This window comes from Carassius gibelio, chromosome B9, assembly GCF_023724105.1.
Source record: "Carassius gibelio isolate Cgi1373 ecotype wild population from Czech Republic chromosome B9, carGib1.2-hapl.c, whole genome shotgun sequence".
Lineage (NCBI taxonomy): Eukaryota > Metazoa > Chordata > Actinopteri > Cypriniformes > Cyprinidae > Carassius > Carassius gibelio.
This window is the reverse complement of record NC_068404.1, coordinates 24,133,062-24,149,027: the sequence shown is the minus strand read 5'-3', so window position 1 is coordinate 24,149,027 and position 15,966 is coordinate 24,133,062. Positions and strand designations below refer to the sequence as shown.

The following is a 15,966-nucleotide window of genomic DNA, read 5'->3' as shown; positions in this document are numbered from 1 at the left end:
GCGTGAGACAAGCCTTGCGCCGTCATGTGGGAGGGGCTATGTGAACAGGACCAACCCCTTTCTAACAAAATACAACGCCGAGTCTCTTCTCGTATCGAAGGCGATTATCAATAACGTAGATCGACTCCGGGGCTCAGTACGGAGAAAGGTAATTAAAATTTTCTTATAATCCATGAATGTGATTAAGGATGCTTGTGAGGTTCTGAGCGAAAGCACATGGATCATGCATCCCCGTCTTTAGCGGGGCTAACAATCACAGCGTTATTATCTACCTTCATCTAAGGTAACTTAGTCAGGTATTGTCCTTATATTCAACCCCAAAACGCACCGCATTCACCTTAGTCATGCATTAACCTCCATAGTATGAAATATAGGTCATTGCATGCAGATCTGCGGCTTGCGCGTGCCAGCAGCCATGCACGCTGCCAGAAAATATGGTTCATGCTAATGTGAAATGAATGCCAAACTACATTTAAGTATTCATTTCCCCATGACACCCCAGCCTTGTAAGTTGTCGTTAGTAGAGGGATTGTTTCACTGCGCAGATGACCTGTAATCATAATAATTTGTAGGCCATATAGGTGGATCCCGTCTTTGTCTCGCGCCTGAGCACCAGAGCACGAGCGACTCATTCCTGTAACTCTCAGCCAGCTGTTGGTTTGAGGCCAGACACAGATTCCCAGGACTAGCCAACTGTTATCTTTATGTGTCCAGAAATGAGTCCCAAAGAACACAGTATGAATGTTAATGCTTAAACTGGCCAAGTTTATGTTTATAGAGCTGCACTGACGTGTAATGTAGAGTGTATCTCATAAGAGCTGTCAAGAACATGTCCAAGTCCTATCTTTTCATTTAATTAAAATAATTGAATTTCGAAAATTAAGCTTTGTTTTAAAAAAAAAAACATTTATGCTTATAGATTAAAGCATTGCATTATATTATTGGTTGTATTGAATGCAGCACTATAAATGACTATTACAGAACTTACATTCAAGAAAATTGTGTGACTGAATATTAAAGTAAAGAGAAAGAATGTAAAATGCCCTGTGAATTTTGATGGGAAAATGAGTATATTCGTCATAAAATGGACAATGCAATGAAATGTACCAGTGGTTTTGTTGTGAAATACAATGTTTAGATTTTTGTTTGAGAGTTGTGACATTTTCATGCCAATTTGCTTAACTATCATATCATAATGCAAAGAAAATGTCAGTCCCTCTTAAGTTAAAGTATTCATCCATTAAGATGGTTTTTGTGATGTCTTTTTCCATTTGCTTCACATTAAAGAAAAAAAACTTAATAGAGAAACTTCCAGATGTATTCTGGCAATGACAATCTGAGTGAAAGTTTTCATGAAAACCTTTAACAATCCTAAATGGACCTATAAGTCATAATGTTTGTGCTTTCTCTTTTGGATTGAATTATTTGTTATTCTTTTAGTGTTACAGTAACTCAGTTAATTCATTGTAAATACAAAATATACCACCTCTTGCATATTAAAGATCAAGTTGTTGTTGAAATCAGGATTTTTTTTTTCTTCAGACAGTCAGAATGATTATTATGTCCTAGAATCATTTGGAGAGATTTGCACAAACATGGGCTTTGGCAGGCATTTGCATTGGGTTTGGCCAGTGAATTGCATGGTTCTTTGTGCAGCAGTGCAATGTAATACCTCTAAAGGTCCAAAGGCCCTTTTTTTTTTGCTAGCACTCATTTCTGGCTTGCAGACACATCAGCAAACCTTGTAATCGCTGCTGAGCTGTCCTTTTCTAAATGATGTGGCACTTTTCCGTGCATCAGCTTATGTTAAAATGAGTTTGCCAATCCATGTTTCCATTGCAATCCTGCCTAAATCTTCTATTGCCATTTAAAGAGGCTGCTGATAATCTTTTTTTTTTTCTTCTTCTTTTTTCTTTTTTATGATGGACGTTTAGTTGCTATGACTTTTACTAGCAATTGATAGTTGCTGGTTGATTATCGGATGCGTACATTACCACTTCCATTCTCAGGAGTATATGAAGAGTTTTTTACCACTCAAATTAATTCTGATGTATTCAGATTGGTCAAACTGTGATTTCTTTAAGCTGGATGCCAGAATCCAAATCAGAAGGTCTTAAAGTAGATTTTTCTTTTTCATTCTCTCTCACTATCTGTAACTCTTCCACACATCCTGTTTTTCATTTTCTCCTCCTCCTGCATCTTTCTGTCTCTTTGCAGATCATGGACCAGGAGGGAATCGCTTGAGATGGAATGTACTTGATGTGCTGCATCACCGTTGAAGGTGAGTGAGACTGTCAGCTTCCTGAAATCTAGATCAGCCTGCGTTTGAGGACTTTATGTAGCTGGATCATGCTGTGAACCCTGTTGCCTAATTCCAGTAATTTAACCTAGTTTTCTGTTTGTTTTGCCAGTTTGTCGGTTTTTGTATCATTCTGGTATTTCTGGCATGGTGAATGTTGCTCTCTTAAGGGTTTTTTTTTTTTTTTTTTTGGAGGCTTCTTTTGTTTAGAAATTGTGCTTGAGTGTTTATTATAAGGAGGAATTTATAATAAGAGGAATGCAGTGTGTGACTTGGCATTAAAGGAATAGTGCACTCAGTGGAAGTTCTGCCATTAGTTACTCACTAATTTTAATATAAATATTGAAGAATTCAGAAGCTATCTTCTGAAATAATCTTTTTTTCCTCACCTTCATGTTGTTCCAAACCAGAATGACTTTGTTCTGTAGAACATAAAATAAGATATTTTAATAATAGTCTCTGTTTTGGTTATTGTTGGCTTTCATTTATGGACTAAAACTGTCTGGTTTTAATCTTCAAAAATGCTTTTGTGTTCTGCTGCAGAAGAAAGTAAGTGATAAAGGTTTTAAAACAGCATAAGGTTGAGTAAATCATGACCAGTCACTCACAAAAGGTCTGACGTTCTGTGAATAACGACTTCAGTTTTGGTTGGTTGGTTCCTCATGCAAAGCTGTTGTATTTTAGGTTTTTGTTATAGTGTTATCGTCAGTGGCCCATATTTTAGGGTAAACTATTCCTTTAATTTACATAAAAGCAGTTTTTGTGTTTAAAATCTGCCAAAGAACTGCACGTTACATCTGCCTGGAGAGTATCTATTGAATTATTATGTATTATTTTATTCAGTGTGGGACATTTTGGGGCTAGAATCATGAAAATGCAGGTATTTCCCCCCTAAATGATCACGTTTCAACCGAATCGTAAATAATTCAGCCAAAGATTAAAATTCAATCATTTACTCCCCCTCAAGTTGTTCCAACCCTCTATGAATAAATTTTCTGCTGCACACAAAAGAATTACAAAATGTTGGGACGATCCATTTCTCTATGTGTTCTTAACACGATACTATGTTGTCAACTTCTTGCAGCTGCATAAGTAGAGAATAGTCTCATTCCAAGATGGAGGCCTCCAAAATGCTGCCTATGCTGAAGAAGAAGCTGGCCTTCCTGTCAGGTAAATTCCAGTAATACAAAGTATTTTGTGATTCGTGTCTCATAGCGTTACAGAATGTGTTTGCTGCAGGCCTCCCTCCTCTCCAGTGTAGTCCGTGATGTGAATACTCTATTCGCATTTCATGATTAGATGTGACCATAGCGGTGAGCCAGAAATAAGCTGCTCTCCGATAAAACGGACCGTGCTAAGTGATGATGTGAAACCCTTCACTTGCTTTCTTGTTTGCTATGATGGACTGCGTCTCAGGCAGCTGTTTGCTTTAAATATTTGTTTCAGAGAGTGTTAGCAAGTGGGGGCAAATAATTGGAAGTATTTTTACTTGATAATGTATGCAAGCTGGACTCCGAAATTCATACCAAGGATAACTAAAATTATAACAATAAAGTTACAGTCATCCATAACTACATGACAACTACCCCAGTGTAAAGTCCCTCAGACCTCATTTTGGACAGCCATGCCAACTTTGGAAAAATGACTTTCAGTATTCAGTATTATCTCGGTATTTTTGTGTCAGCATGGTTCTTCTTTTGAAAAAAGTCTTCTAAATGCCATTTACATGTCAACAAGAACATTGGCGAAATGGACTATGAGAAGTTCTTAGATTTTCAGTCATTTTGTTGATATGCACTGTGCCTCAACAGTATTTATTTTTTGCACTAAATTGGATAATGAAAGCTTCTAGGAAAGCATTTCATGCTCGGTGTCATTGAGACGCCGCATGTTCCCATAGTCAGCTCAGCGTACTGTGAATTAATTGTAGGTTGCAGTGTCACGAGTCTTTACTCCTGAAATAGCTTTTTGTTCTACTTCAGTAATGTTTTTGGCAGTCTTTTCCTTTTTGTCAGTCTTTTCCTTAAAGCCTCACACTCTGACACTCTTTTTTCCATTTGTACATCATATTTGACTGGATTTTCTGAATATTTCCTGACTCTGCTCTGTTTGTTTTTCCAGGAGGCAAGGACAGGCGCAGTGGTTTGATCCTGACCATCCCACTGTGCACCGAACAGACCAGCATGGAGGAGCTCAGTGCCACCCTCGATTACCTACTGGGTATTCCCAGGTAAAACACAGCTTTGAAAACCTTTCTTGAAATGAATGTATTACTCCATTGCAAAGACTGTATATCAAGCAAGCAGCTGTGAAAGCATTGAGGGCAGAAATGGAGCATTAGTCTGATCACTGTAATTATAATGCACACTGTTACGGTATTCACACATGGAATGGAAAGTGGCCATAATACATAGTCAGAGTGTGGTTAGTTCAGAAAAATGCTTTTATTGATTTCTCCAGACCTTTGAAGGTCTTTTAGGTTCTAAGGCCCTGGAAAGATTTTGCTGTATGTTTCTTGTTACTGTATTGATTTTTATATGAAATGAATTCTGATTGGATGAAGCATGTCCTAAACCACTGGAAGGATAATTATGAACATTCTGTATTCATACCAAGTTTCCGTGTTGTTTTGGAGCCACAGGTTACATAAAGAATAATTGTATTCTAAATCGTGGGGTTGATTTTATTGTATTTATAGATTTTTGCTGTTGCTGCAGTTTGTTAAAATAAGTTGGCAGAAATAATTAAATTCAAACCATGAAAGTCGAAAAAAGTCAGATGTTTCTTCATCACTTTGTGAATTGTGAATTGCCATTTATTTACTATAGTTCAAACTTTTAAAGACTAAGATTTCGAACCAGTCATTGCATTTTTTTAAATCAAATTTATAGTATATGTAATATGAAAATGGATATTAGAGATGGATATTAATTTTGCTTTTGATTATTAGTGTTTTTAATTTGGACATGCGTGTGTACAATTAAACATTCATCGTTTAATTATACTAATAAATAATAAAAGTCTAATATTAGTTAACAACAAATGTAGTAGCAATGTATTGTACATCTTAAATTTTTACATTTAAAAAAAAATGTGTTTAGATACTTAGCATGAGCTTCATACATTTAGCCATGGTAAAAATCTATCTAACATGATATCTATTGCTTTAATCCGATCTAATATAGAAGTTAAAGTCTGACAGTCGAGCCTCACATGACCACTGGCAGTAACACACTCACTGCTTCTGTACACACTTTTGTTTTTCAATGCTTTTATAGTGACCTTCTCCAAATTACTTTCTGGTGAAATTTTTAAAGGCATTTTACAGGGTGAGTTAGCTGTTCTCTTCCCTCAAAGAATGAAAAAAAGTGTTGTTCAACCCTACAAAGTTTTTACAAACCAAAATAGTAAGTGTATGATTGAATTCATGTTTTTTGGAATTTGTGACTCACACAAACTCAGTTTATTCATTTTTAAAATGCCACCACAGAACAAGCAAATGACTCTTAACAACGCAGCCACAGCAGAGTCATTGTAATTGATTCATTGTTTGTGGACTGACTACATGTATTTGTTAGGGGAAGTCGTGGCCTAATGGTTAGAGGGTTGGACTCCCAATCGAAGGGTTGTGGGTTCTAGTCTCGGGCTGGACGGAATTGTGGGTGGGGGGAGTGCATGTACAGTTCTCTCTCCACCTTCAATACCACGACTTGGGTGCCCTTGAGCAAGGCATCGCACCCCCAACTGCTCCCCGGGCGCCGCAGCATAAATGGCTGCCCACTGCTCCGGGTGTGTGCTCACAGTGTGTGTGTGTTCACTGCTCTGTGTGTGTGCATTTCGGATGGGTTAAATGCAGAGCACAAATTTACTTGGCTGAATGTCACTTCACTTTTCACTTTCACTTGTTATGTAACCAAATAAAATGTCATGTTTTTTGTTGTATTTCTGCAGCGAGAAGTGCAAAGCTCGCGGTTTCACGGTCATCGTGGACGGTAGGAAGTCTCAGTGGAATATAGTGAAGACTGTTGTTCTGATGTTGCAGGTAGGAAAATAGATTTTTGGCTTTTGAGTTTTGTTTTTGTTTGGTGGAAAACGGCAAGGGAGAAGTAGTTTATGTGAAACGTATGTTCTCGTTTCTTTGAAATCTGCTTCTTGTTTTCTTTTCTTTTTTTCTTCTCCACTAATGAACCCCATTTAATATTTGTGGTGATTATTTAATGAGTGCTTAACTCCGCTCTAATCACTAATCACAAGTCACTTCTGAAGCAATACCTGTAAATAATGAGATTTCAGTGTCATTATGAGAAGCCCATGCGGTTATGTGTGTTGGCGGCTTTCCCTGGTTTTGTGAGGGCATTGTGTTGTTGGAAACCGTGGACTGAGCTTTGTTGAACAGAATGGATGCTTGTTCTGTCCTGTTATTTTCCCGTTTATGAGACACACCACTGAATTGCTGCTGTAAACTTAGGCTTTTATTTCATATCATGACTTATTCTGTGTTCCAAGTCCCAAAATGTGAATCCAGTCACAAAGTGGCCATCTTGGCAGTGCCTCTGAACAGCTATTTTCTAGGCAATAGCAATAAAATGTTGGCGACAGTGGTATTATAAATTTAGCAGAAATTGTGCTAAAATGCTTTCTTCAGGATGTGCCAGCTAAGACTCATGTTTTGATGTGAAAAACAGGTGGTTGGCTCTTTTAATTGAAAGGGGAAATAGTATTAATCGTTGCAATTTTATCATTTTTACTCTACTGTTTCCAAGTCAGATTTTCTAATCTCAAAGATTAGAGGAACACAGTGGAATGCTGCTTGAAGCTAAACTTGGAGATGTGTGTATGATGTTGCACAAACATAGCGATACTCTGGGAAATGCATTAGCTTAAGGCTTAGGATAAAAAAAAATAATAATTATGTTTTATTGTATTGCAAATTTTAAAGTCACTATTGAATTTATTGAATATATTTGTGAAGAAAAACAATGTTTGATGAACAAAAACAAAAATCCACGTTGAATAGAGTGTAGCATTTGGACTATTTTATCATAAATTGCGATACTGATTTGCAAAAGAAAGCTCCTTAATCGTTCAACATGTTGACGTGGATTTGTGTAATTTAGCTTATACTACTGGTTGTGGAGATGGCAAAGCCTCACTCCGTTCTCTGCTTGACGTGTCCCCCGCATGACCTGCAGTTTTCAGTTGAGTGTGTTGTACGTTTGCTGTGTGCAGATAACTTCATTTCAACAGACCTTACCGATGTGATTTAAAAATAGAATGCAGTGCTTCTATCTCGAAGCATTTTCACCATTTGTGAGCTTAAGGCACTAGAATGACCTAAAGTATGAGAATTTGTCCTTCAGAGCAGGGGGTTCAGTAGAGTTCATCAGTGGAGTTTACCTTATGTTGAGTAAACTCAAACTGAAAGGGTTGTTACATTTATCCCCTTTTATATCTGTATATCAATGATGCATTGATTCATCAATATTGTTAATAAAAAGTTAATGCTCCTCTGAGTGCGAATGTTAACTGTGATTGATTTTTTTTTTTTTCTCTTTCTTAGAATGTGATCCCAGCTGAGGTCTCTCTTGTCTGTGTGGTGAAACCTGATGAATTCTGGGACAAAAAAGTGACCCATTTCTGCTTCTGGAAGGAGAAGGACAGGCTTGGCTTTGAGGTTAGTATACTAGAGGTGTATTGTTTTGGATAGACAAAGAGCTACACCTTGATTTTTTTCTGTGTTTGACATTAGGGATTGGTACAAGTACACACATACTTTGTGATCAAACATAAAAATGTAACTTTCCTCTAAAAACGTATCATTTTTATGACTGGTTGCAGTGGCATGTTGAGTGAGATCTTGTGGTCTGATTGGTTGGAGCTTGGAACCGCAAATGTATACAGACACTGTTGCAACAGTTTTATTTGTACATTGACCTCACAATACATATTGTCCAAAACAGGTGTACAGGAAATAGTACCTTTAAATAATCTCTAAGTTGTGAGGAAAATGCCACAAAATAAACAGGATCCACTTCCAAGTTTGAACATGCTGACGTTATTGTTGAAATTTTCACATTTGAGCAATTTCAGCACTCAATTATTTAAATACACATTTTCTTTTTTTGTACATTCATATTTATTTCCTCTTTTATTTGACTCCAGCATGAGTTTCAAGACAACAGAGTTTACTGCGCACTTTGATCCAAAAGATATAGACCTGTACATAGCAAAACATAATAGATTAAACATAACCGATCCCTATAAGGCCCTCGGGGTGCTTTTAATGTACATATCAATAAAGGAACGGATAGGTTTCCTGACCTGCAGTATTCTGATCCAAGTACCTCATCAACTTTCCCTCATCCTACCCTGGAGGCTAAAAGCATACAAAAGCCTGGAGGGGCACAAATTTGGACGCAATCGAATCTGTTGATGAATAAACCTGCTATGTCGTCATTGAAAGGGTATGTCAACTGTGTTGTTAGCTAACGTAATCGACCCTAGCTGTCATTGTAAATAGCCAGTATAGCTATATCACTGTGAGTACAGTAGACATCATACATTTTATGATTGCCACTGTACTCACAGTACTCGGTGATCTGTACGGGCTATTTACAATATTATGTTGATTTAATTTTAAAGTCCTAAATTTTGTGTTGTTTCGCAGGTTTTATTGCAGTGAACCATTTTACTTTATGGGACAATCACGTAAATTTATATATTTCAGTTAAAGATAACTTATAGATTTAATATGGGCTGCTTTTGGTACTTGGAACACTAGAACTCTCCTGTAATATCATACATTTTTCTCCAAACTGGGCCATGAAGAAAATGGGTGAAGTTGGTAGTCGGTGGTGTTTGTGTTGAATGGGTGGCCCTCCGGCATGCACTTTAGGAGCAGGAAATGTAACCGTAACATGATCGTGCAGATGTGCACTATAGTTCTGAGCCGTGCATAGTATGTACACTGATGAGACCTGGCCTCGAACCGCACACTCATTTGTCTGACTGTCTTGCTCTGTGCCCTCACTGGGCATGAACCAATAATGCCATGTTGCCTGGAAACCATCACACAGATCCTGCCAAGAGCTGGATGACGTGTCTTGTAGGACAGTTGAACCACTGTCTCCTAAATAGAAACCTCTGTATGTGTATGTTTGTTGGGGTCATTGTGTTGTTTGTGCTGTGATCTGGGCCTGCAGGCCCCTCTAGCTGCCTACAACTACCAGATGGCACAGTTTTGGCTGAATGGAGGTCAGTGTATCAGCATTAGGAAGTGGAGGCTTGAATACGGAGACTAGTGAAAACCGTCATTACCATACTCTTGACCTACTTGAGGATCCATACTTGAATGGGGTTTTGTACATGCGGCCGCTCGCTGAGGTGCACAAGGACCGTACGCTCCACATGAATCATTCTGCCCAAAATCCTCTTCATCACTGATGCTTGGCCAGGCATACGTGAGCATATGGGAAGGGAAAGACCCAGAGGCCTTATTAAATAAGTGGATCCTCTTTCACTGCCACTTAGGGTCCATATGACCATCTGTTACCGGACAACACATTTTTTTATGCTTATTATTGCAGATTTTTCTCTCCTTTACGGAGTTCAAGATGCTGATGCTGAGATTCACTTTCCTTTAAAACAAACGGAGTTGATAGTGATTGAGTGATATCAAAGAGGTCTGTGATACCTGGAATATGCTGTCTGGGAGAATTTTTGATTTTTGATTCATACGTTGCTTGCTGAAAGAGCAAGGCTTTCAGTGACAAAAAGCTGCTTTTTCAGCCAGTTTAGACATCTTATTGACATCTGGCCACAGAGGCTAAGTGGATCCTGCTAACCCATTGATTGATTTATTGACAAGGTCAGTTTTGACATTTTGAATGGCATTGCATTAGCTGATGACTGTATTGGTAGCCATTGAGAGTAAATACAACTTTAAAAAAAGAAAAGTTTTGGGGATCATTTTTTTAGATTAATTTAAAGCTTTTGTGTAAAATTAATTTTAAGCTTTATTAATGTAATACATCAATGCACATATCATCTACCCTGCTCAGTAAATATTTTATTTTAGCTTAGCATAGCATTATTACTCTGGTGTTATTTCTCATTAGAAACAACTTAACTAAACACTACTGTTGAAATGTTTTGGGTCAGTAAGATTTTTGTTTTTTGTTTTCAAAGATGTCTCTTGTTATTAACAAAGCTGCAGTTATTTGATGCTGTATAGATACTAATATTGTAAATATTTTTACAATATAAAATTGCCTTTTCTATTTAAATGCATTTTAAAATGTGATGGCAAAGCTGAATTGTCATCCATTAGTCCAGTCTTCAGTGTCACGGGATATTGTTAGGAACTCTAATATGGTGATTTGGTGCTGAAGAAACTTTTTTTTTTTTTTTTGTATGTTTGTATATTGTTGTGTGTGTGTTGCAGAATTCTTGAAATAAATGAATAATAACAGCATGTATTTGAACAGTAACTTTTTCGAACATTACAAATATCTTTACTTTTGATCAATTTAATGTGTCCTTGCTGAAATGAAAAAAAATAATAATCTAATAATAATAATCTTACAGACCCCAAAATGTTGGAATTAAAAAAAAAAAAAAAAAAGAATTCCACTTCTCTCTTATGCAGTGCAGCATTTTTTTTCTGTTTTTACTTGTGCTTTTTAAAAATGGTTATATACTTGAAAGGTAACCAGAACGCGAGCTCCTTTAGGGGACTGTATTGATTGGAGAGCTTTAGCAGACGCAGGGTTTAATCTCCTCCAGCTAACCTTGCAGATGTGAGAGCACCGCTGGCACACGTCCAAGCTGTCGCGTCCCTGCACTCAGGGTCACTGTGTGTGAGGAGGATTTCAAAGAGCACACATTACTTTGATTAAATAGACAGATTAAAAGTTTGGTGAGCAGATGGTTTTTAAAAGGCATAGTACACCCCAACATTGAAAATGGTGATTTATGTTATTCATCACAGATGTCAAGCCCCAAAAAGTCTTCTGAAATCAAATGATGAATTTGTGTGATCATTTCACTAAGAATTTTCTCCTCTTAAATCTTATTCCCCACACTTTGTCTAGTTACAATATATGCAAGAAACAATGGTTTCAATGACACCAAACCTGCTGTTAAACTTTTAATGCCTTTATTGAAAAATAACAAAACAGATAACAAAAATATGACTGTGATTTGAGAGTTGAAGAGTATTATGGAGTCTGTCCATCACCCAGTTAATGGATGATTTCAAATTGATATTGAAGAAATAATGTGGACTTATTAAGGGTGCTTTATTGGTTTGTTTATTTATTGTTTCTTTTTGTTTTAATGAAAAAAATAACTGCTTACAGATTTGGTATGTGAGTGATGGCAGCCTTTTTATTTTTGAGGGATCTTTTCCTTTTTAAGTCATTTGAGGAAGGTATTGGATTTATTTTTTTCTTCAGTTTTCAGTCTTTTTTATTTTGTCTGCACGCATTCCTTCTGTGGATTTGCACTGATGTCATGGCAGAAAGAGATAAGACGAAATACAGTTCAAAAGCTTTTATGCTCAAACTGCATTTAGTATCTGCTCGGAAACCTCACAGCTCAAAACAAGGCTTCTTTTTCTGTTCGAGAAAATTTGTGAAACTGACATGAAACCAACCTCACTGTGACTCATACTTGAAGAGGCTTTTTTCTCAAACTGTCCCAGGCAGACAGCCGCACGGCGGAGGCAAACACACCCCTGACATCCTGTGAGTAATGTACCCCAGATATTATGAATCCAAAATATTTTTCCCTCTCTCCTCCCTCTCTGCTGGAACGCAGGCCGGATTTGTTTGCAGCGAGGCCTTGTCCCTCCGTCCCATGTGTTGACTCAGCTGAACATACTTGTAAAGACAGCTGTGCTGTCTGTCTCTTCCTGTTCACACACCAAAGTGCAGCTTTTTCTGATGCACACGTATAGCACAGACATAGTAATGATTAACATTTCCATTTAAAGCATAACATAAGCCTCCACCTCTAAATTCTGATTTAATGCGCCTCCTCCTCATCTTAATGCACCAAGGTGTTACCTTGTTTGGCAGCTGTAAACAGTTTTTGCAGTCTCCTACACTGTACTTGTTTATGTAAAGCAGTCAAAACCATATAGATATATAGGTTATTCATCATTAAGAATTTAATAATAATAATGTGTTGAACACCATTTTTTTTATGCAGTAGTATTTTGTTTAAACAGGCAAATATCTAGTTTATTTGTCATCATATGGAATATAACCACAACAACAATGTCATATGCATTCTATTTATCATCAATTCTCATTATACAGAAATAATCAATTGTTAGATATGGTTATAGTAAAGCTTCTTAATTTGGACAGCAGACGCTATATTTTATGCCAAAGGAAAGCTGTCTAATAGTTTATTTGAAATCGGAATAATAAGAATGGTAGTAAGAAAAACATAGTGATTTTATTTAAATATAATATCTTCTATATTATCATATTAATAGTCATCATACACATAATAATAAAAATAATATTAGTAGTAATTGTTGTGATGTTTTAAAAGCAATAATTCCAGTATGTCTATTACATGTGGTTTTTTTTTTAAGTAAATTGAAATCTTCATTATGCTCATAATAATTAAATATTTGGCTGTATAAACCCTTCTAATGTGTGTACAGTATATGTGTGTGTGTGTGTGTGTGTGTGTGTGCATATATATTTTGTAAAGCTAACAGTTTTGGGTGACTGACACTAAGTGACAGTTTTTGATTTTCACCCAGCAGAAGGGTTGCGTCACCTGCAGTGTTTGTCCTATATGTCTTCAAATATCAAATAAATAATTCATGGATATTAACCTTGCATGACATTTCTGCTGCAGAAGGTCTTGTGTGGTTTTAGATTAAGCTACATGACTTGCACAGATGCCTGTTTAATTGGTAACATTAGTGAATTCTGTACTTTGCCGTCTGTTACTACCATTTCTTTTCCAAAATGGGTCAGGATGGTTTTACTTTCTGGTCTATTAATATTCTGCGCACAGATGTTGAAATAGCTTTGGTTTTCAGTCATACCTGAGAGTTCATTTTCTCCGTTTCAGGTGATTCTGGTTTCTGCCAATAAACTCACACGTTACATTGAGCCTTGCCAGCTTACGGATGAATTCGGTGGGAGTCTGGTTTATGATCATTTGGACTGGCTCAACAAAAGATTGGTGAGAACAAAATCTCTTCTCTCTTAACTGGTAGACCACAGTGATTCAGGGTTATTTGAGTTAATTGACTGGGTAATGTATGCATGACATATTCATGTGATATAGCAGGCAAAATAAAATGAAGTAACACTGTGAATATTGGTGTAATTTTAACATGCCGTTTTGTAGTTTTCTAAAGGCAGTGTTATAGACTAGTTCATTTCTGGGAATCAAATGGTTTTAACAAATTGATTCATAACCATGATTCACAATATGTTCAGACATGATTTTAAATAAAAAAACTTCTAAGATATGCACCCCCCACCTGTTGACTGAGTATATTTAGCCACTTCTACTTTTAAATATAACACTCAGGGCACATTTAATGAGTCATTTCAATGTTTGAAAAATGTAGTTTTTAAATTCTTAAAAGGTCTAAATATTTAATGCTTTATTTAATTATAATGCCATTTAATATTGACCTTAATTGAAGTATTTAAACAGTTAAGTATTTAAATAATGAACCCTTTTAGGTTGTTGTTGTCTGTGCTTATTTGTTTAATTAATCCATGGCAGCTTTCTTGGCCAAGGCCCGCCCATGAGGCCATTAAACTGACATTTCAAACAACCAATCACTGTTCGTTTCATTCAGCGTCACGTTTTAGGGCGTGGGAATGTCGCCACATTAACAGACCAGTGTGTAAAACTCTTGGAAAACTATATTTCATAGTCGTTTTGAGTCCAAAATCCAAAAGCAAGTCCTATAATAAACAATAAAAACAAAAACTAGGGAGTTGGCATGGCAAAGGATTGAATCTCTGCTGCCGTCTACTTGGTATTAAAGGTAGTTTCATGTCATTTTCATTAGTTTTTGTTTTCCACCAGGAGAAAGTTTATTTCATGTCATCTTCATGAATGAATTTTACTGCACAAATATAGAGGAAAAAGGCGTCTTTATCACCTTTTTCATCCATGATGAGTTTGCATACCTGATTTACATGATATCAGTTAATAAAGACTATTTTTAAGTAGATTTAGTTTAACAAAAACAACACTGCTGAAACTGTGATCCTTTTTAGCTGCTTCACTTCTTATACTTAAATATTAAGATATTTGACTCATCAAAAGGCTGAAAAATAATTGCAATATTTATCTATATTGCCCTGTCCAAGTGTGACACTTTTAACCTATACTTAACTTCAAGGTATTATTTGCCATTTGATCTTCTTCTAGGTTTTTGAAAAATTCACGAAGGAATCCACGTCCCTTCTGGATGAACTTACCGTCATCAATGAAAATGAGAAAGGAAGCCAGGCAGAGAAGGACAGGTAATTTGTCTCATTATCTCCACGCATGAGCTCCTAATTAAGAATGTAATTTCAAGTGACACTGTTTTTCTGTTAGCTATTAGCCATTCTTAAATGTGTAATTAAAATGTTTAGTGCATTTAAAAAGCAATCAAATATCCAGAGAAACCAACATGTTTGTTTCATTAAATAGTCATGATTTTATAGACGCAAGCTCAAAAAACAACATATCATTACACTCACAGGCCTTCAGAGAGCAACATCCTGCCTTCATTTGATCCCGAAACTGTCTTACAGACTGGTGAGTGTCAATCTGTGCTGTCTGTGTTTGTAATGCATGTAGACTGTGTTTTGAAATTGCAAAACTGCCTTAAGTTATTTCTGTAATATTTTGGGTTCATTTGTAAATCTAGCTGCAGAAGCAGATTTTGGTTTGGGAATTTTAACTGCATTGCTCTAGCCAGCATGTGATGTCAACAGTGAAACTGTTTTTCCAGCTGGCCTGTAACTCCATTCAGTTTTATTGGTGGGGTAGAGCTAAGAACTTGGCTTTAGTGTTGTTTAACACTCTTAAGCGATTTCACAGCTTTTGAATTTGCAACTGAAGCTGGTTTGTAAAGTGTGTTGACTCTGGCCTGATCAGTATGTCTCTGACACCATGCCCTACTCTAAAGAATGGCTCCAATGAACTTCTGTTTACTGTGAGTGACTCTGCTTTGAATAAATAATTACAGGCAGGCTTGGGCACCAATACAATTGAATTGTGAATGCCTTTTAAATGCCATTTAAAATGTCAAAAAATATAAGTTAAAGTTTTTATGTATTTATTTTCACACGAACCAGCACTCTTCTGCCACCCCTGCATTGTTTAATGCACATTTGTAAATGTAAATTAACTTTTAAAAATAAAATAAATGTAAACAAATGTTAAGGTAAATTTGTAAATGAAAGATAATTGGCCAAATATTACCTGTGTAATAAAGGATCATAATTAACTTTAACATATTGGAACTTTGTAATGTGAATATTTATTATCGATATGTATGAAACATACTTACATTTTTGCCTATTTTATTCTTGTTCTGGCTAATTCAGTTCCTCTGTTTTGCCTAAATCTTTGCCTATTAAATTCCTATTCCTTTCATTACAGTTCCAATATAACGTCTTGTA

General features: G+C 36.4%; 1 protein-coding gene across 1 annotated transcript in view; it reads left to right on the top strand.

The window, feature by feature from the left end:
- LOC127965439 (SEC14 domain and spectrin repeat-containing protein 1-like) overlaps positions 1 to 15,966 on the top strand; it is a 28,076-nt gene continuing 12,110 nt past the window's right edge. Inside the window, exons 1-9 of the mRNA XM_052566254.1 lie at positions 1 to 148; positions 2,218 to 2,281; positions 3,384 to 3,469; positions 4,421 to 4,529; positions 6,251 to 6,341; positions 7,860 to 7,973; positions 13,397 to 13,510; positions 14,723 to 14,817; positions 15,042 to 15,097. Of these exons, the coding sequence (XP_052422214.1) occupies positions 3,415 to 3,469; positions 4,421 to 4,529; positions 6,251 to 6,341; positions 7,860 to 7,973; positions 13,397 to 13,510; positions 14,723 to 14,817; positions 15,042 to 15,097 (634 nt within the window). The 5' untranslated portion in view covers positions 1 to 148; positions 2,218 to 2,281; positions 3,384 to 3,414. The remainder of the gene's footprint in view (positions 149 to 2,217; positions 2,282 to 3,383; positions 3,470 to 4,420; positions 4,530 to 6,250; positions 6,342 to 7,859; positions 7,974 to 13,396; positions 13,511 to 14,722; positions 14,818 to 15,041; positions 15,098 to 15,966) is intronic.